Raw genomic sequence first — 21,591 nt, forward strand, 5'->3', positions numbered from 1 at the left:
TTGCTGCCTGCATCGGCCTATTCTTCAAAACTGACTATTCTTGTCTGCTGCCTGCCTCGACTCCTTTTTTGGAAACTGACTGTTCTTGCTTGCCACCTGTCTCAAGCTCTTCTTGAAAACTGAGGAGAGAACATCTGATGGGAAATGTACTTTTTACATGAATGAACTGCAGACAGGGTCTCTTTAACGTAAGCCTGTCAGCACATGGAAACGCCCAATAAAAGCCTTGCCTGAAAAGAAGATGGGAGACACTTACTGCTCCTGTTGTCTATGCCAATCCATATATATCCCCGGCTTAAATCTCCAGAAACTGACACTTCTGAGAGTGCCAATATCTTGTGTGCCCCACAGTGCTCAGTGATTCCTTTGTCTGCCCCCTGACAGGATGGTATTATCGTGTTTGGGGGACAATTTCTCCTCATCAGAGTGGCGTTCGGCACCAAGCACTGAAAGTAGTAGGTACATGAAAGAGAAAATCCAACTTTTTTTAAAGAAAAGTCAAAGGATCTGTGTATGGACGACGACGCTGCATGGGTGGAGCCACGCACAGCTGCGCCAAATTCAAAAAGGTAGACAAGTCTGCGGGGAGAAGAATCCAGCGATTCAGGTAAGTGAGGTGGAGGGGAAGGGGGGGCTTGTGAACTGACCATGTTTCATGTTACACCCTAATATTAATTGTTTCTATTGGTTGAACTCGACGGACTTCTTTCTTTAATGTCTTTTTTTTTTTCAACCTGGCTAAAACGAAAAAAAAATTAGCACTGACCTGTCCAGATTTTGGCGTAGGCCTTAGGATATTGCCTTGCTCAATTCTTTTCTTCATTTCCTGTATGGCTTTTTCTTTGACATCGGGGGAAACTGAAAAACAAAGATTGCCGGAAATGTGTATTCCAACCATGAGAAACACTCTTAGCCGGCTTCTATGGTTATTGATGAATGTTTTACTCTGCGTTGTCTCTGAAGGCAGTGGTCCTCAGTCCTGCAGATTACACTAGGAGATGGTGGCTCCCTGTGCAAGCTGTGGCACTCCGCTGTCAGTGTGACATCCAACCACTCTGGAAACAGAGTACTGCGCCCTGCTGTCACAGAGCTCCGATGATTACACAGGGAGAGCCACATTCTCCTGATAAACAGAACTCAGCGCCCGGCTGTCACAGAGCTCTGATGATTACACATGGAGAGCCGCATTCTCCTGATAAACAGAACTCAGCGCCCGGCTGTCACAGAGCTCTGATGATTACACATGGAGAGCCGCATTCTCCTGATAAACAGAGCACAGTGCCTGGCTGTCACAGAGCTCTGATGATTACACATGGAGAGCCGCGTTCTCCTTATAAACAGAACTCAGCATCTGGCTGTCACAGAGCTCTGATGGTTACACAGGGAGAGCCGCATTCTCCTGATAAACAGAACTCAGCGCCCGACTGTCACAGAGCTCTGATGGTTACACAGGAAGAGCCGCAATCTCCTGATAAACAGAACTCAGCGCACGGCTGTCACAGAGCTGTGATGATTACACAGAGAGAGCCGTATTCTCTTGATAAACAGAACTCGGCGCCCGGCTGCCACAGACCTTCAATGATTACACAGGGAGAGCTGCGTTCTCATGATTAACAGAGCACAGCGCTCGGCTGGCACAAAGCTCCAAGCTGTATTCTCCCTGTGCTCGGGTGCTGCTCTACGTTTATTTGCATTCATCATTGCATTTTTGCATTCCTCACCCTAGGTGCCTGTGGGGCCTTGTCCCGGCTTGGCAGTTGAGAGTGACTTCCTCACTGTGAGATTCTCTGGCTGCCACCTTCACCACAATGAGCAGACCAACCTTTTCAATGATAAGCGGGCACCCTCTATTGTGTCACTATACATGCGGTTGGTTCGCCACCTTCAGACATCACCTGACCTGCCAGCTCACCTGTCATGATCGCTGCTGTTGGTGGCCGAAGTCCTCTCTGTTCTCTCAGTCGGGCCAGAGGGCTGCAAAATTGACAAGTCTCAGTTTCATCTTATAAACCGTTGATGCAGCAACACATTTTTCTGTCTAGCTCTTTGAATTGCCATGTCACACAAAGCTTTATCTAATTTTGTGCTCAGTGATGAGGTTATGAATTCCATTTGGAAGCAGACACACAAAGCCGCACAGTCAGCGCTATCAGCCATCACTGCAGGCGATGGGGATCACAGCCAGCCTGTCCATCTTCTAAAATGGCCAAACACCAGTATAATCTTGTTCGAAAACTACATTTTCAGAACATTTGTTCGTTCTTCTAATAGTTACTGGGGGCAAATCAATGATCGGTTTCGACCATATGGACAAGAAAATTTGAAGGCTAAGTAATATTTTTCTTGTTTCTTATCGGAACAAATAAAATTCTAACCATGAAAGTCTTTTTTGTTCAGTTACAATTGTACATGTTTGAATGCTTATGTGTTAAGCACAAAAGAAACCCATTTAATATGTCTAGGATTGCATTCAAGTAGAAGGTCTGGACAAAATTTTAAGAGCTTTCCAAACTAAATTAGCCTTGAATAGGGATGTGCGTGTGTTTGGTGCAAAAATGTCAGTGACACATCCCCCTCGCTTCCCAATCAGCCCAGGCCCAGGTCATTCCCCTGGCCCTTTGTTATGTGTCGCTGCAGGGTGAGGAATTCCCCGGCCGCAGCAGACTGGGCCAGGAGGGGAATGTGTCACTGAGTGTTTTAAGCAGGCTCAGGTGAACTAGCTACACAACAAGCCCACGCACATCCCTAGACTCAATGATGGCATCATCAAATGATCAAATGCATTTCAAATGCAAGCTTATTGGTGTATGGCCAGCTTAAGTCAGGCATGTTTTTTGGAGGGCCACATGAATCTCTTTCTATCCTGCTTTGCTGCCCTAAAGACCTAAATTCATCCATTCAGTTCTGGCCACTGCTTAATTTCAGTTTGGCATGCCCGTTCTAAGGAATGGAAGAGGTCTTTGTGAACATATGACTTCCACAGCCTGCAGTGATACGGACGATGATACTTCTATACACTGCAAGATGCTGTCCCGTATAGGCTAAGGGCTTGTTCCACTTCAAAGCAGGCTGCATAGAAATGCCTGCCGCAGGCCATCAATGGAAGATCAAGCCTGTCTGCTGACCATTTCTGGAGCATACAGCTCCCAACCTTCCCAAACTGCTGATGATACACAAGAACACAGCAGCAAATTCAACATGACTACTGTACCATTCCTTAAAGCCCACAGCACATGGAACCCACATCCAGGGAAGGCAGTTTCTGCAATCCAAAGGATCTCCATGTTATCCTTGGTTTAAGGCCTGATTCACACCTGGGCGTTTTACAGCGTGTTCCAACGCGCTGTAAAACGCTCAACATGTGAAAACCATTAATTGCCTATGGGCATGGTTCCCACCTGGGCGTATTTCAGCACGTAGGAACGCGCTGAAAAACGCCCTACGCCCAAAGAAGTACAGGAGCTTCTTTGGGGCGTATTTTCCGCGCGTATCCATTAGGATACAGCTAGGATAGCCCGCGGAAACGCGCCTTTGTCACACGTTTCTTTTACCACAAATCGCGGCAACCGCGCATATTCCGTACGCCCAGGTGTGAACCCAGCCTTATAGTGAATACATTATAGATTTTAGTAGGCCTCTGAAACACGTTAATGGTCTGGCACTTCATTTTCTACATCTGCTGTGTTCACTGCCAAGATATAAATAAAGACATTGTAGATTTAGGTTTGAAGCTCAGAGCATGGTGACAAGATTTACTTACTCTTTGGGTGCTGTGGAAAGTAGACGCATAAGTGGTGGTGGTGGTGGAGGAGGAGGAGGAGGTGGTGGTAGTATGGGTTCTGCTACCTTTTCTACATCTTCCAGTCCATTGGCTGATGATTCTTTCAGTTTCTCTTCCAAAGTCTTTACTAGGAAGGAAAAAAAGATATTGAACATTAAAGCGTTAAATATACCAAGTATGCAAGGGAGATATACTCTTCCAAGGGTTATGAGGCCTAACACATGTATGTGACAGCGAAAACAAAGAAAAAACTGCTTTATGCCCAACTCCAGCCATTATATTTAGCTATGGCTAGAGTGGGGAAGAGTTAACATTTCTGCCAGGTTTTTATTTCTTGTCTGTGGCCCCTTAAAAATGATCTTCCCTCACTTCCTGCCCTCTTAACACTCCAACAAGAAGCAGTGGGAGCTGTGGTCACTGGGACAGAAAAGTTTGATACAGCAGTAAAGCATTTTCAGATGCTCTGCTTCCCCACTTTCATCGCCCATTAAATCTGTTGTAATAAAGTGTAGCGCCCTCTAAAATGTCGCTATTCAATTTAGAGATACCTGGACTGTAACCAGTCTAGATACTGATTATACAGAGCTCTGCATTCTATAGGTGTCCCTGAGTCTGCTGGATTGATTGCTCCTCCTGTTGCTGAGGAAAAGGGAGCCTTGGCATACAGTGAGGGAGGATCCACCCTCAGGTTATGACTATGCACCTGGCCCTGGCCAATCCCTGAGTAGGATGACTCAGAGGCATGGTTGAGGGCAGGTGATAAAAGGTCTGGGGACATTGTGGAGAGCTCTCTTTCCCCTAGGGGCCTCGCCCTAGGAGGACTGTGTGTGATGCAGGAAACTGGCCTGGGCCTCAGCACATGGCAGGTGCTGAGGGACCTAGAGGCCTAGGATACACTGATACTTTGCTGGGCCCATACACGTGGCAGGTGATGGGTGCCTTGTTCTAAGAAGATACTCTCATTTAACTGGAGTGCTCCTTGGCAGTTGCAGATGCTGAGGGCACAGAAGTTCCAGATCCTAAAGAGGAAAATACCTGATGGAAGCTGGGTCGGGGAGGAGTCCGCTTGTTGAGGGGTACCGCAGAGGAGCTGGTGCGAGCGTCCGTCTGGGACCCACAAGGGAGATCCCCCACCCTATTCCAGGTATCTGTTCACAGTACTACTACTACTATTGGTCCCTGGGACCAGATCGCAGTGATTTCGGCCTTAGCGGTTGCTAGGTGAGAAAGATGTCCTCAGAAGTATTTCCAAATGGCATCCTACAGATCCTAAACCCTCTCTCTCCTATTGATGTTGCAAATAAATACCCTAAAAAGACCCTAAGACTCGAGCCGTTCTGTCCGTGAGTGTCGGTGTGCTGTTGCTGATCAAAGGGGACTGGCAGCTGGAACCAACAGGTAGGAGAACCTATTTCAAACTCAGCGGCTCCTTCGGGGGTGAGCGCTACAAATATATGGTTTTCTCCGGCCATTTCATTTTCTGTACTTGGCAGCCACAAATGGAAGGAGCTAGTACAACTAATCTGATGACAAGGTCTGGCAATGTGGATACATCAGCTGGTGTGCTTTGCGGGTCAGGACAGCTGTTTGTCTGCAGTCTGCTACTACCAAGGGTGACGTACCTTTGTCTTGCAAGTCCGCAAACTTCTCTTGCTCCACCTTCAGCTGTTCTTCTAAATGATGTTTCTCCTGATTTGCTGTGTTCAGTTCTTCTTTGATCCCGATTAATTCTTCCTGTGAAGGCCTTTCTTCCAGCTGCAGTTCCAGACTTTTTAACTGCAGCCAAAGAGCAATGGTTCACTATAAACAATCTACTTATCAAATCCAGCCTCAAATATGTGTAAAGGTGGAGAACAAATGCAGGCAGAAACTCTGTAGATGCAGCCCCTCCATAAGGACCTTCTCAAGACCACTGGAAGTTACTCAGCAGTTGCATGGCAAAGCTCTCCTCTGCTACTACTGCTCTGCTTATTGCCCCCTATCCATTCAGGTTCCAGTTCACTCACAGGTACTCTTACCAGACCCATGTTCATTAATGCTGGAGTAATGAGCCAGGCCACAGTATCAGACCCTCTCACTGTTCTAGGGGGCTTAACCTAGCTCCAGCCATCTTATCTCTGACAGTTAGTTAGTACCCTAATTCCCCCACACACAGTTATTTTGTGATTTTTGACAATAGGAAGATACAATGTACATACATTGCTTGTCTCTGCAAATCTTTTCTCTTTACTGAACTGTTTAAGTTACTTTCCTCTCACGGGTAGTTTGGGTTCAGCAGGGCTTACGGTGGCATGGGATTGGCTGTATATCAAAGCCATCCATCTCTTTAGACCAAGACCATTCAAATCTCCATCTTAAACACCTGGAGAGCACAAACCAAATGACTTAGCTCTCCCCTGGACACCAACAAGTCAAGGTAGATTGCTCACATCTTGGAGTTTTAAACATCCTTTAAAAGAATAGTTTGTAGGAGGCTGTGTTGTGCTCAACTCAATTGATCATGATTCCTAGCTGCTCTCCTGAGATTGGCCTTCAGGTGACTGCATTCTCTCCACAGTGACAAATTCTAGGAAATGGAGGACAGACTATTTCCTGAACCTATTTCCTGCTAAATAATAATATGAAACATAATTCTGTGTTTAAAAGTTAGACTTCTTTGTTTAAATGTCAGAATTCTGTGTTTGAAAGTCAAAATTCCGAGTTTCAAACTCAGAATTTTGACTTTTAAACAGAATTATGTTTCAGATTTTTTTTTTTGCATGGCCCCGGGGCTCTTCCGTAGCCTTTAGATAAGGGGATGGACAGAATTATATAAATCTGTCATGAAGAAGAGTACACTGATATGTTTACACTGCTTGAGGGCTAAATAGCCAATGCTGTGGTATCTAGCTCTGGCCTTCATGCATTATTTCCATTAAAAACAGGTGCAGGCACCAAGCTACATCACGAAAGTCTTGGTATTGTCACTTAGGCTTGGGCACATTCTGCCTTCCCTGTCCCTAACTTAATAAAGTAAAAGTAAGAGGTTAATTTAATTAAAGGGACAGTCCACCCAAACCTGATACCTTGATGTTTGGTAGATGCTAGAGAGCACTTTACAGTTTTTTGCATCTATGCTACATTCTCGGGCCTGTACAACTGCTGTGCCAATTATGAGGAGCTCCCACTCTTCCTGCTGAATATACTTATTTTATGCTCTAAACATGCACTTGTCATGCCCCACCTGTGTCTGTAGCTCGGCTTTGGTTTCTTCCACTTTACGGACATCCTCCAGAGCTTTTAGAAGCATCTGATCAGGTTCCAAGTTCTGCATCAGTATCATGCTCTGCCTAGAGACTTCCCGCTTCTCCCTCAGTATCTGAGGACAAAAACATGGAGATCCACAATGATTCGTCATCTGTGCACACAGCATTGGCAGGCAGATACATTTAAAAAGATATTTCTAGCAGTAACTTTATTAACATCATTTCTTGCTACCGCCTTTAACACAAGGGATGGATAAAACTACAGGAAACAAAGTCAGAACAACTTCACCTTTCAAAGCAGAAAGAGGAAGGGACCCTGCGCGGCCCCGAAACGTCGGTTTATTTGGATGTCTGTGACGCTTTCTGTCCAATAAAAGGGACATATTTATCTTTACTACTGAGTGCTGGTGATTTCCTGACTTTCCTGTGTTTGCACGGCGGTATCTGTGGTAATTCATCACTGCGAGCACCACTTTTTTCTTATCTGGCCGGGACTGCTGTGGGGAGTGCGGAGGGTCTCTCCATCGACTTACATGAGCTAAACATGACATTCTGTTCAGAATAAAGCAGCATATATTTCCTTCACATGCTTTTCCCATTTGTATAAGTTCTTTGGAGCTTTAGTAGACTTAGGGGTCTATTCACGAAGCGGCCGAAGGATCTAGCCGTAGCTTCGGCTAGCTTCGGCCCCAGGACCCCTTCGGTTCAGTAGAACCGAAGGGGTGCTGTACGGGCTATTCACTATAGCCTGTACAGCTCCCGAACATGGCCCAGCGGCTAAGTCGAGCCGAACGCATATGCCTCGGCTCGGCTGAGCCGCACTGAAAGCCGAAGCTGGCTGACAGCCTGCTTCTGACAGCTGGGCGGAGCCAGCCGTGATCTTACGGCTATTCAATTTGCAATAGCCAATAGTAAACTAGCATTGTACCCGCCCTCTGCTGCAGTTCTCCATCAGGTTCATCATCAGAGGGCGGGTACAATGCTAGTTTACTATTGGCTATTGCAAATTGAAATAGCCAACAGGAATCTATCAATGCATTCCAATGGGCAAAAATTTTTTGTTTTTTTTCTATTAAAGAAAAAAAAGAAAAAGCAGTGTTTCTCTCCTGGGCGGCCGGGGGAGTTTTTTCTTTTGACGGCAGTAGAACCGCCGGACAATAGGAAACTATTGGGCGGAGCTAGCTGTCACTGCTAGCTCCGCACAATCGTTTTCTATTTACTTTTTTTACTATTTTTCTGTTCTGCTCGGTCCCTCACAGGAACCGAGCAGAACAGCCGAGCCGAATGCCGCTGTTGCCGCTGAACAGCGTTCAGGCTCACTGCTGTTCGGCATCTTTAAGAATAGGCCGAACAGCAGTGAGTGGCCTGCCGGAGGTTCGGCTCCGCCGATCCAGATGTTGGATCGGCTGAGTCGAACTCATTCTGCACTTCGGGTCAGCCGAACATGCTGAGCATGTTCGGCCGACCCGAAGCCATGCGAAGCAAGCCGATGTATGTACCAGCCTGAAGTGAATAGCCGAACTGTGTTCAGCTCACTTCACTTGAGGTCGGTCATTCACTCGGCTGCCTACAGCAGCTTAGTGAATAGACCCCTTAGTTTTGTACTTCCTGCACACCTAGGCAATCTGTGTTGTGCAGAACTCTTCCTGAACTTGTGAACTGACTAGTCTTAGTATTACACTGAAGCCCCCATCACACCTGGGTGTTCGATTGTGATGCTTTAATGCCTATGTGTCAACGCATGTTATGATGTGTGTTCACTATCTTTGTGTTAAAATATCTATTCATAGTAATGGACTACCAACACACCTCGATGGACTTAAATCAGACTTACACCATTTTTGCCTGTAGTGCAATAACACACATTGTGGTGTGCTGTAATACAGGTCTGCCTGGCGTGTGCTGATCTAATGCATTCGGGTGCCATGCAAAACTTCATGTGGGATTCACAAAACTGTTTGTAAATCAAACCTGGGCAGATTTGCTTATCCCTAGTGTTTTCAGATGAACTCCTTCTGGCCTGCAGTGGGCCTCTTTTTCACTTGGAGTTGACCATTAAGCAGCTTGAAGCTGCTTTTGTGTCCCTATTGACTTGTATCGGGAGGAAAAGCAGTTCAGTCACATGCCCATGTACCCAGCTTCTAACAAGATGCCATAAGAACACAAGCCTTGCAAAGGCAATGGACGGACAGCCAACCTGTGGCAGCACACTTAGAGCCAATGACTGAAAATAATCGCCTTATGGATGTTGCAGATGCCAGTTGTTTCTGTGCATTTTTCCGTTCACTTTTAATTGCTTTTAATTATGCAGCATGGGTGACCTGGAGGAGCCTGCATTTGGCCTGGTTTGCTTTGCTTTTCATTTCTGTCGACACAGCAGGTCCTATTGAGATCCTATTGAGGTCTTCAGAAAAACAGGTTAACTGCAACTACCACACCCATGCGTTTCAGTAACCCTGTGTTCTGATGCAAAAGGCAGTCTTCATAAATACAGCCTATCTGTACAAGTCCTTATTCTTCTATCAGTTTAGTTCTAGGTGTATGGACCCAGATGAGGTGAACTGTGTGTGCCAAGTATAATTTTCCACTCACAAAAATGCCAAACGTGTTGGGACAGCAACAATAGACCAGATGGATTGCAGGAAGGCATTCTGTAACCTTCTATTATGTACAGTAATGTCATGTGATGTATGTGTGTAAGTGTCTGTTTGCCTTTCTGGCAGCTCTGATGTCCAAGTCCACAGCCTATGTTGGCTATGCAGTGATCCCGCTCTGATAGCTTATAACCATTGAAAAAAGGTAACATTTCACCTAAATGTTTAAAATTAGTATAGCAATGGCTAAACAGAACAGTCAAACTTGTATGAGATATGAGGGATCCACTTTGACCTTTGTCTTTTTTGGTCACACCACTGGAATACAGTCAAATAAAAAGAAGATTTATTTCTAGTGGGCCAAGGACAACCACTTTATAAAAAAGGCCTACATGGCCTAGAGAGAAATACATGTGCAGGTGGCAAGATAGGTGCTGTGTACAGAAAGGGTTACGTTACCCACAAAGATAACTATCATCTGACCCAACTGGTAATGATCTAGAACAGGGGTCAGCAACCTTGAACACTCAAAGAGCCATTTGGACCCGTTTCCCACAGAAAAGAAAACGCTGGGAGCCACAAAACCCTTTTGACATCTAAAATGAAGATAACACTCCTTTTTTATCTTTATGCTATGTATAGCATGTATATAGGTATATGTAGGCTTAGTAACGCACTGGACTCTGGGCTTAGTAACGCACTGGACTCTGGGCTTAGTAACGCACTGGACTCAACCGCCAAGCCTCACAGCCAGCACGGCGTGCAATGCAGGGAGCGGGGCATGTGACATACACCACTTCTCCTCTCCTGCCCCCTTACTAAGAAGCCCGTCGGCAGTGCGGGGACCCTGCACTGCCGCATATTCCACCAGGAGGGGTGCCCAGGACCGGACCTCACTGGGCCCCCCCCCCCCCCCCATCTATGAGCCGCAGCAGAGGGATGAAAGAGCCACATGCGGCTCCGGAGCTGCAGGTTGCTGACCCCTGATCTAGAAGATCTTGGGGGTTATTCACTAAGTTGCCAAGGGCAGCCGAGTGAATAACCAAGCCGAAGTGAAGTGAGCCGAATGCCGTTCAGCTATTCACTTTGGCCCTGTATGGCTGACTTCAGCCGTACATCGGCTAAACTCAGCCGTACATTGGCTAGCTTCAGCTGGCTTCCGTTGCTGTACGGGCTATTGTGAATAGCCCTTACAGCAGCCCTTCAGTTCGGCTGAACCGGAGGGCTCTGGCGGCCGAAGTGAGCCGAAGGATCAGCCGATGCATCGACATAATCCTTCGGCTCCTTTGTGATTAATCCTCCTTATGTCTATAGACACACAACCTCTTCAGATGCCCCCTAGCTGACTTACCTTGAAGAAAATCCATAATTTAGGGAAGGTTCTCCTGCACAAACTACAATGTTTTTCTGAGATATCATCAGAAGCATCTGCGCGGGACATAAACATGCATGCTCAGCCAAAACAATTATTTGTCTTATGGACAAGTCTTTCATAAGAAATCATCTTTATTGGTTGACTCATCTGACTGCCATCTCATGTCTATGGCTAGCCTAACCTTATTTATATTCTGTGCATATAAGTCACAATACCTGGTGTGCTATGATTTCAGCCTCCAGTCTTAAGTCTTGTTCCAGCTCCAGCTGTCCTATCATTTCAGCATATTCCTGGGTCACTGCTAGTGAGACTGAAGAAAGAATATAGGAGACATAGTTACTAATCATCCTTATCAGCATTATTTTTGTGTGTTTACAGACCTCTACTCCCAGTGAGGCCCTACAGGAGCAATTAAAGGCTCTAATTTTAGAGTCCTTTTGGTCAAAGGCTCCAGATTAGGCACGGAACTCACTGAAAAAATTATATTTCCCTGTTCTCCTGGGAACACTATGGAAGAGCCTTTGGCCAGGTAAATTCTGAGTTGGACTGCAGAGTCTTCTTAACCTCTACCCTCTACAGGGTTAACCCATTAAGGACTTTTAGGCCTTTAGCTTTCTTCGGTATTATGTGCCTGTTAGTTCTGCCCTACTCCTGCTCTTTGTTAAAAGAGTTCAAAAGGCTGGAAGGCTGCTGAGTCACTGCTGGGAGAGGAAAGCAGGGTGAGCTGAGCTCCTGAGTCTCTGCTAGTTAGGGGGAAATAGGGTGAACTGAGCTCCTGAGTCACTGCTAGGAGATGGTAGCAGGGAGATGTGAATTAATGTGTCCCTGCTGGGAGGAGGTAGCAGGGAGAACTGACTTACTGTGTCACTGCTGGGAAAGGGGAGCAGGGGGAGCTGAGGTATCTAGTCACTGCTGGAAGGAAAAGATGAGATGCTGGGTCACTGTTTGAAGGTGGTAGCAGGGGGTTTCCAGCTGCTGAGCCAATAGTGGAAGGAAGAATATAGGCTGAGTCATTACTGTGAGAGGAATCAGGGGGAACTAAGATTCTGAGCCACTGCTGGAAGGAAGGGCCAGGGAAATTAAGCTGTTGAGTCACCGCAGAAAGTAAGGGGCAGGGGTATATGAGCTGCTTAGATACTGGTGAGATGGGGGAGCAAGGTAAACTGAGCTGCTTAGTCACTCTGGGATGGGGAGCAGGATGAAGCTGAGGTGCCTTAAAGAATAAGGATTTTGCTGCTTCTGCTGTGAACTTTGTGGATGAATCACTCTATGGTGACTGCGGGTGCACAGTTGAGTGAGTCAGTTTGTGTTAGAAACTGATTCACTGCTTGTTACAAATATGTATAGTAAATACTGGCCACAGTCTGGCCACAAGTTCACCTTATGTTCCTCTTCACTCATGGAAGGCTGGTCTCCTCACCTCTGTTCAGCTTTAGGAATTTCCTCTGGTTCCTTTCTAGTTTTAGTGCCAAAGATTTTCTTTCTAGTCGTTCATCTTTAACCTGAATGAAATGTCACAAACATAAAAAACCAAAATGACTGGAATGGCCCTTCAAGAACTTTTACATTAATTTAAATCATAGTAAATAGAGTCACCCAAAATACAAAACCCTTCAGAAGAGCACTCCTTACATGACATTCAACTCTTCTTCTGCTAAATGTGGTCCTTTTACCTACAGGTCAATTTTCCTCACTGCTGAGGAGGAGAATCCTGGCCAGTTAAACTATTTATGCACATTCCGAGCATTTGGAATGGTTATAGACACCAAAATTGTCCCACCAGGTGGTAGAACTAAAGGTTCCACAGGTAAACCATCATTTGAGGGGTCATCAGGCAGTTAGGTCTTCAATGACCATTAAGCTTTTTCTACATACTGGACAACTATACATAAAGACACATAAATTGAGGTTGTTGTATTTGTCACGAGTAGTTGTTTGGCAATATAAAGTAAGTCTATCCCGGAATTGGTAAATTTTGTGGTTTTTTTTTTTATAACATCTGGGTGAAAATAAAGACTTTACCCCAATTTGCTACATATTCGCTAACAGTTGCCAGTGATGTTCCCAGTATTTATGAACCAATCAATGTAATTCCAACAAAATAACTCAAATAAGCTAATCCCATCAGAAGTAGAACTTTATAAATCGAGAGAGCAGTAACCCAATGCAAATGTAATAGATAAGTGGTGAAAGAGTGGTGGCCATATTTGCCCTTTTTATAAAACACCCCTTAAACTATGTCCTTATACATAGTTACCTCCTCCTTTAATTTCTGTATCTGACATTTTAGCTCTCCGATTTCCTCTATGTTTTGCTTCTTTTCCTCCAGCAGCCTACTGACCGTCTCCTCCAAATCTTTTGCTATTGAAAAACAAAAGCATATGTCTTACAATACTTTCAATGATAAAGCTAAGTAAAATGCAAGTTCCAACCTGTTCACATGTAAAGTTCTTACTATCACTATACAAGAAGCAGAGTAAGTATTGAAAGTGAGCAGGGAGGGATGAAGAGAGGGATGTGAGTCTGGTCCACCCTTTGGCTACCTGGATAGTAGTGAATCAACTAAATGCTCAAGGTGGATTACATTTGAATTAAATGTGATCCCACCAGTGAATCCTTCACTGGTGGGATCAGAACTGCTCAATGGGGGGAGACCGAGAAGATACCAGCAGTAGGAAGAGGTCTTGGGTAATAGTATGGGGTCATGGAAGTGAAGCTTTTTAGCCTGTGAGCAGATGCTAGAATGTGAAGCCATGAGTCTGCAATGAGTGCAAGAACCCTCTCACCTGTATGGATACCAGAGATTGGCACAGTGGTCGGATGCCATGTAGAAACACATGCAACCATGGACAGAAGCCTTACTCACAGTTTATAGAAGGCCACCTCACTGCTAGTGTTTCTTTAAACTAGGACTATTCTGATGCCAGTTCACTTACCGGTATGTTTTGGCCTGTGGAATGAAACCCACAAATATGGCAAGAACATAGGTCAATGAGAGCCTCCTGGTAGGAAACAAAACCCGAACCTGAACATGGAAATTTTACCTTGCCAACCATCAATCTTACCTTTAGGATGATGGTCTTCTTCATTCCTTTTAGTACTGAGTTCGCAGGCCACCTGTACTTGCTTTGGCTGAGGTGGCCTATCTTCAAGTGAATCATTTTGTGACCTGCCTTTCAGACTATCACTTAGTGGTTTGTCCTCCAGAATATTGTTTACCGGTCTGCTTTCCAGAATACCAATTAGTGGTTGGTCTTTCAGAAGATGGTTTTGTGGCTGGTCTTCTGGAAGATGGTGTAATGGTGGGTCTTCCCGGAGATAGTTTATCTGCTGGTCTTTCAGGGAATGGTTTAGTCGGGTTAGGGGCTTGTGTTCTGGGAGGTGGTTTAGTGTCGAGACAGATGGCTGACTGAGCTTCACCAGTGTATTGTCTACTTTGCTGACCTGCAGTAAAGAGGACATTCACCTTGAATTGTATTTACTGCTAGCACATAACAACAATGCACTCACATTTCTTAACAAAGCATAAACCTGTCATGAGAAATGTGTAGACTATATGCAACAACATGTATTGCTGACCTCTGTCTATCTGCCTGTTTCTGACTGACTCTTTGGTTCGAATACTTTGACTCAATGTTTGAGAGTTCCAAGGGCAGGGTGACATCCCAGGCTTCTCTGGCCTGACATGGAGTCAGCTCTATCTCAGAACCTCATGCTAGGACAGCTAAAGACAATACTCTATGTCTGCTTTCCTCCACCTTGGTAGGACAGTTCCTTCAAATATCTTGAAGAAATGCTCACACACGTGGTGGTGTTCGGCTGTGCAAGGAGAACAAAAATTCCATCATGTTGGATTGTTTTAAAAACATATAGTTTCTCAAAGGCTAAGTCCACCTTTTCATAAAAAACATAGTAAGAGCATCAACAGTGATTTCATGATCAATAGGCATTTACTAATTTTTTAGATTGAAGCCTGCAGAGCATTGCACCTGCGATCAGGCCCTATTAATGCTTACCCCCCGGTTCCATATGAAAGTATGGACCTGAGATAGAGAAGGTGCAGCTGGACTATTTCCATTGAGTGATCCCAGTGAATGGATGATGCAGGCATGGGGGTAGAGCCACGCACAGCTGTGCCAAATTCAAATAATACAAAATATTTGGAGGAATAAGCCCCCCGCAATTCCGGTAAGGGGGGGGGGGGTGGAGTGGGTTTTGGGGATGCCTTGTGACCAAGTTTCAAGTTACATCCTGAAAATGGGTAATACATGAAACATGGTAAAAAATGTTAACTTAGCCTTAAGGCTAGGTTCACACCTAGACGACACCTCACCGCGTGGCAATTGTGCGTGGATTGCCACGCAGTCAGGAGTGAACCATTTTTTAATGGCACCCCAGTCGCGTGGGGCAGATCTAATGGCACCCCAGCTGTGTGTCATGTATCGCAAACAGAACTTACTTTTTTTCTGCGATTGCTGCGCGGATGTCACCCCATTGAAATCAATGGTGCCGTGCCGCAATCGCTGCCTGCATTGTGCAGGACATCACAACACCCGGGACGCGCATCCCGGGTGTCGTGCGGTGTAGTGCAGGTGTGAACCTAGCCTTAAGTTTTTTTTGTACTTCCTGTTGTGCGCCGGTGTCACTACGTTGGGTCACCATTTACCTGCACACCCTCAGCACCCTCTTCTTTCAGGAGAATGGCTTCATTTTGGAGCTTCACTTCTAGCATTTCCAGCTCATCCAGCAGCTTCTGGGATACTGCGAGAAAAGCAAAATATATAAATGGAATGTATCACTTGAATTTAAAACCTTCTCATGTGAAGAAAGTCCACAGTATTGGAGAATATTATAGAATAAAACATATTTTGAATTTCGTGAATTTAAGTCACCATCTTTGCACAATCAGCACCTTTGCTGTACTGAACTCCAGCCAATCAGCTAAATACACATATGTGAATTGTCTTAAATGCCAAAAGATTTGCAATTCTGTTTAGCCAAATTTGTGATTTATACAACTTTTCTAACTAGCACAGCCAGGAAAGGTGACACCACTTTCTCTATTAGAGCTAGGGTGACCTCCCTGCCCACAACCTGCTGGCTGGACAATGAAACATCATCAACACTGGTAGGTCATCAGCTCTGCTCAGTCTCTCTCTCCTTCTGCCTGCACATGTGCATGGAGGGAGTGCCTGATTGGCTCCTAGCACTGCTAGGTCTGATGAGGAAGCTATCACCTTTAGCGGAGTGGCTACTAAAAAATATAGTGATTGCCAGAGCTGTAGTCCGTCTGGATAAATTATAGTTGGCATTTACCTGGTTAATTCTAGGTGTTCTGGCATTGATTGTACCTGCCTGGGTGGAGTGTGACTCTGCTTCAGTGTGGGACAGACAATGAGGGGCACTGTGAGTGTGTGTGCAGTTCACCAGCCAATCACTGGGTTTTTCATGGCCAGTGTTGCATGCTGGGACAGAGCATATATGCTCGAGGGAATTGCCATTTGCTCAGACTGGCTCCAGCCATGGATTAGTCCAGGTTGGGGTGCTGTCCAGCCTGCCCCCAGGCTAGGCCTGGGGGTGGGAATACTTGAGTGTAGGAAATGCTCTGTTAAGTCTCAAGTCTAGAGGAGTCCTCTGCTATTGTTGGAGGAGGAGAGCCAGGGAAGCTGATGGCTGCTGAAGGTGCCTAGAATATAGAGGACCTCAGGAGCAAGTCTGGTGTCTCTCCTATCAAAGATTTGTGCCAATCCCTGCTCATCTGCAGCTCAAATACCTAGTGCCAACAGTGCTACAAGTGAATCTATACTGAAATACTAAAAGGGACAGGTGAGTCTACTGTCTGTGTCTGTTCTACCCTAGATGTCTAGGATCCCTATACCCTCTCTCCCAGTATGAATATGTTAATAAAGGCCTTCAGCATCATACTTCTGGCCTGGATATCAGCTCTGTGGCCACTAGAAGGGGTGGTTAATGCTAATGGGGCAGCTGGTTACCAAAATCCCTAAACAGGCTATGGGTGACTCCCTCTTAGGTGGGGTCTAGGTTAACTGTATCTATAGCCAAGGCTTATTTTTAGATAAGAGTAGGGAAGGTTGGAAACCCCCCTGTCTAGCCATTGGAGAAAATTCCCTCACTTTCTGTGGTCACCAAGACAGGAAGTGAGCAAATCTCCCCAATGAGGGCACAGGGAGTAATCAGTCCATGTAAGGTTTTTATTGCTGGGTGCATGCATAAGAGGCTCTAGATCACCTATTTTAATAGAGATTGTTGTGAATGACTGTCTCACTGATTAAGCTGACTTGCTTATTTGAGGCTGCACACATATACCAAAGTAAAAAAAGGAGAGGCCCTGAGAGAAGTCCAAATATGAAAAGCAGTAAAAGCACCACACCAATGGCCATAGAGACCAGATTTTTCTTTCATGAAGTAATCAATGGAACAAGAGAGCCAATACGCAGCATAATGCGTAAAGACCCACATGTAGCTCTTCTCCACCATAAGATCCCTGGTCTTTCTACCTCCCAACAGACATTGTTTACCTATCTTTTTTTGGCCACAAAGCAGAGAATCACCTGGACGGGAAAGTCCTCCAGAGTCCATTTTTATGAGGTTCGCTCCCGTATGAACTCGATGCTGCTCAATGAGAAGATGTTGAGTGTGCTGCAAGACACCCTTGCTAAATTTCTCAAGATTTGGGATCCCTGGATCTCCTACGCCCTTCTAACCCTTGATCTATCCAGCCTGCATAAGCTCAACGTTTGAGCTCTTTGTGGAGGTGGTGGGTGGTGGGTTGTGAGGACACTATTCTTTTCTCTCATCTTTCCTGTTGCTCTTTCTTTCTTTTCTCTACCCTTTTCTTCTCCCCTCTATTTCTACTCCTGTTTTCTCCTTTTCCCCTTCCTGTTGTATTTAGGGGAGTTCACCCATTTTTCTTTGGATATCTTTACTCCTTGTTGCACTGAAGCAGGCTGTCTATCATTAGTATGTAGACCTTTTCGTATTGCAGTCCGTTGCCATGAGGTCTTGTTGTCTCTGTTTGTCTTATCTTTTGGTATACAATGGTGCTCGGCCTGTGTCATAACCCTAACCCTAACCCTAAGGCCTTAGGAGCCTTTTATTAAATAATTTGATATAAAACATAACTATATATAAACAGTTTCAACATCAGTCCGAATTACATAACCAAAGTTGCAGGTCTTTCAAGGCCACACCTTTTCTTGATCCGTTCCCTGCGGCAGTACTAAAACATGTTAGGCCCCCAGCCGCAACACACCGCCTCGGGGACAACCACCAACTGACCGCAGACGCTCCAAATATCCAATAGTGTTCACCATCTTACACCATGAATAGAGGACCCATACCAAGACAGGTCCCCAAACCTTAACCACCAGCATCTATTATTTGATGGCCTCCAAAGACCCCAACCGCATAACTACCCAGAGCCTAACCACAAAATTGGGCGGGCGGGCAGGAGGGAAGTTCACTCCTCGTCATACAATCTCCAACTGCTGAAGAGAAGACCCTCCTACTCAGACCAACCTTCAAGCTCCACCTAACCTTTTGACCTGTCCAATCAGGTAAGTGACCTTGTCCAAAGACCGAACCCTCGTTAACCCTTTTGTAGCTTGTCTCCCCTATACACCTAGTCATGTATGCCCTCCGCTTATTTTATTTTTTTTGCTTCGGGCCTTCCTATCTTTGTGCTTATAATTTTTATTTTTTATTCTGCTTGGTTTTAGAGCACTATTATCACTGCATGATTTAGTATTACCATCATTGTAAACCACTCCCCAGGGGTTTCACGTTTATGTTGATTTCATGTGTTACTAATTCAGAAGGTTTTTTATATTGTTTCACTCAATGGTCACCATACCCTATCAAAAGAGTAACATATGTTTATGATCACTAACCTAGACCACTGAATAGCCCAGGTGTTTTGGGGGCTAAGGTAGTGGTGTAGGTGTTTGGAAGTTGGTGTGCTTGAAAAATAGTCTTTTTATACACTTAGACCAAGCGCAACACACCCCCACGTATCACAACACTGGTCAATATAACCATATAGTGTTGCGGCTGGTCGAAATTTCAAATTTAGTTCTCCTAGCGCAGTGGTTTTTGTCTTTTTATCTAGAGAGAAGTGTCTGTAATTACAGAAGTCAGGTAAAAACAATAAAGCACACATTGTGCATTTATAAAATGTGCAGGAAGACAATACCAGCATCATAAAATATTTTTTATTGCAGAGAAGCAGAAGTGAAACTGCCACACAAATGTCATATCTCATTTTTAATAAATGTCATCTTGAAAGTACCATAACAGAAATACAGCTGGGATTGGTGAGGGGCGAGTCTGTTTAAAAAGCAGCCAAAATGTCAAATAGTCACCTTTTTTCGATTCACCTAAATATACAATCCTAAATGTATATTGTATACTTTCTGATCTGCCAGCAGAAAATTCTACAGTTCATGACTCATGATTGCCCAGAATGCTGAACTGAACAATTACCATCAGATGACAGAGGTGATATTCAGGGCAAAGGTGAAACTCCTTTGAATCCTGTGGGGTGTCGGGAGTTGGGGAGGTTACTTAAAGGAGAACTATGGGGTCAGTGTTTTTCCCCATAGTTCTCCTTGGGGTAACGGGAGGACACAAACTAGCGAGCGGCATTCTCTGTTTACATTTGTAAAGTCGATTGTCGGCTTTACAATAAAAGCGATTCTGGCGACCCAGCTGTCACAAGATCGCTTCTCTGGGCCGATAAACGGGCTGCCCCCCCCACCCAACACCCCCACCGTGTTTCCCGGGCTCTGCTGCCCCTCCTACGGGCCCGGATCGGCTTCTTGGGTGTCGGTGGGAAGCTGGGGAGGAGATCGGCGAACGTCTGTTTACCGATTTCCTCCCCATTCTATGGGATCGGGAGTGACGAGTATTGCATCACTTCCGGTCCCATAGCTGTCAGTGCTCAGCTGCTGAAGCCCAGCAATAAGCTATTGAAGTGTGATCTGCACTTCAATAGCTTGTTGAAAGTGTAAAGGTGACACTAGGGGTCTTTTGGACCCCCAGTATCACCTTAAAGAGTTCCTGTCACTGCCAATATGCTATCACATGGGGGGGCTTGTAATCCCCCTATGCGATAGCAATTAAAGTTAAAAAAATAACAGTTTTTAATAATTGTATCAAATGAAATAAATGTAAAAAAAATTTTTTTTAAAGTTGCACGCCAGCACGCGCGTCATAAAGTAAACATGCGTCGGGTGCACCTACGTATGAAAATGACGATCGCGATATAAATTTTGGGTATCACTGCGCACGCAGGGCCAATATTTATGCGTATCTCAAAAGTGATGAGCTGTAGGGGCTTTTAAACCGTCGTCTATGGACTTTTTGGGGTACAGGATTTTATCGCTGTTTCACAGGCGCACACACAATTTTTAACCTGGGCTCGTTAATAAGTTGCGCTAATAACGTGCAACATAAAAATTTGCAACTGTGAACATTTTATTCTACAGGGTCTTGGCTTTCAGAAAATGTATAATGTTTGGGGATTTGAAGTAATTTTCAGGCCTAAAATATGGATTATAACATGTGTGCAAAAAAAAGGGGGAAAAGGCTTTGGTCATGAAGGGGTTAAAGGATCACTATTCAGAAGCATCTATCTATCTATCTATCTATCTATCTATCTATCTATCTATCTATCACGGAGTTCAGCTTTAGAATGCGGAGCAATTTGTCCAGCTGAATTCCAAATTCTTCTGCATCCATGGCAAAACCAAATGACGGTGTCACATTCCCTGATGAAGGACCATATGGTACAATAAACAAAATAAGGAAAGCTCAGCTTTGGAGTGATGCTGATGTTAAGCGTTTGAGCCTAGGAGACAGAAAATCAGACTTCACATGGAAATCCCAGCACTGGATAGAAATCTTTAGCAGGATAGCCCAACTAATAAAAAAGTTTTGTTTACAGACTGATGCTTACCTTCAGCAAAAGTGTTCTTGACAAAGTCCTCTTCTTCCTGTGGAAGGAAAACCGAAATATGGTTGTTGAAGATCACAATGTATGGGGCTCTAACATGTCTTGTTTTCCCGATTTTGGTTATGTGTTATTTACAACCACATGACCACTGTTTTCAGCTTGGAGAAGCCTATGGCTGGTGTGAGTTTGACTATCAAAATCTAAAAGATTCAGGTGGACCTTGAATTACAAGCAAGATCCGCCTATTACCTTTGTTCCACCCAAATGGCTTAAAAAACCCTCAACACTATAGAGTTTTTTATATGCAGCCACAATTGCACATACACATACACATACACACACACTTTCCTTTCCCCTGCCTTCTGTACTGCAGGGGGTCATTTCGGGATCCTTCAGATGCATTCCCGGAGATGCTCAACCACAGAGAAGGAGCGTGGTCTTACAAGATTTGGGCTACTGAGCATTCCCCCTGGAATCCGCAGGAAAGGGCAGGAAATCACCTTCAGCTAGGAACTGCGGGAACCATAGGTACAGTTGTCCTCAAAAGGTTGCATACCCTTGTAGAATTGGTAATATATGTACCATTTTTAAAGAAAACATGAGTGTGCAGGCAAAACACAAAT

At 44.9% G+C, this 21,591-nt stretch overlaps 1 protein-coding gene across 1 annotated transcript in view; it reads right to left on the minus strand.

Annotated features, from left to right (window-relative positions):
- Window positions 1–3,756: 3,756 nt before the first annotated feature.
- The window catches only part of LOC108790238 (shootin-1-like), a 30,639-nt gene continuing 12,804 nt past the window's right edge, over window positions 3,757–21,591 (minus strand). Inside the window, exons 3-11 of the mRNA XM_018560457.1 lie at window positions 20,972–21,008; window positions 15,662–15,756; window positions 14,061–14,439; window positions 13,253–13,350; window positions 12,416–12,497; window positions 11,211–11,305; window positions 7,002–7,139; window positions 5,404–5,554; window positions 3,757–3,908 (exon numbers count right to left, since the gene is read on the minus strand). Coding sequence (XP_018415959.1) covers window positions 3,757–3,908; window positions 5,404–5,554; window positions 7,002–7,139; window positions 11,211–11,305; window positions 12,416–12,497; window positions 13,253–13,350; window positions 14,061–14,439; window positions 15,662–15,756; window positions 20,972–21,008 — 1,227 coding nt within the window. The remainder of the gene's footprint in view (window positions 3,909–5,403; window positions 5,555–7,001; window positions 7,140–11,210; window positions 11,306–12,415; window positions 12,498–13,252; window positions 13,351–14,060; window positions 14,440–15,661; window positions 15,757–20,971; window positions 21,009–21,591) is intronic.

The sequence above is a fragment of the Nanorana parkeri genome, unplaced genomic scaffold (assembly GCF_000935625.1).
Source record: "Nanorana parkeri isolate BGI_ZX_2015 unplaced genomic scaffold, ASM93562v1 scaffold456, whole genome shotgun sequence".
Taxonomy (NCBI): Eukaryota; Metazoa; Chordata; class Amphibia; order Anura; family Dicroglossidae; genus Nanorana; species Nanorana parkeri.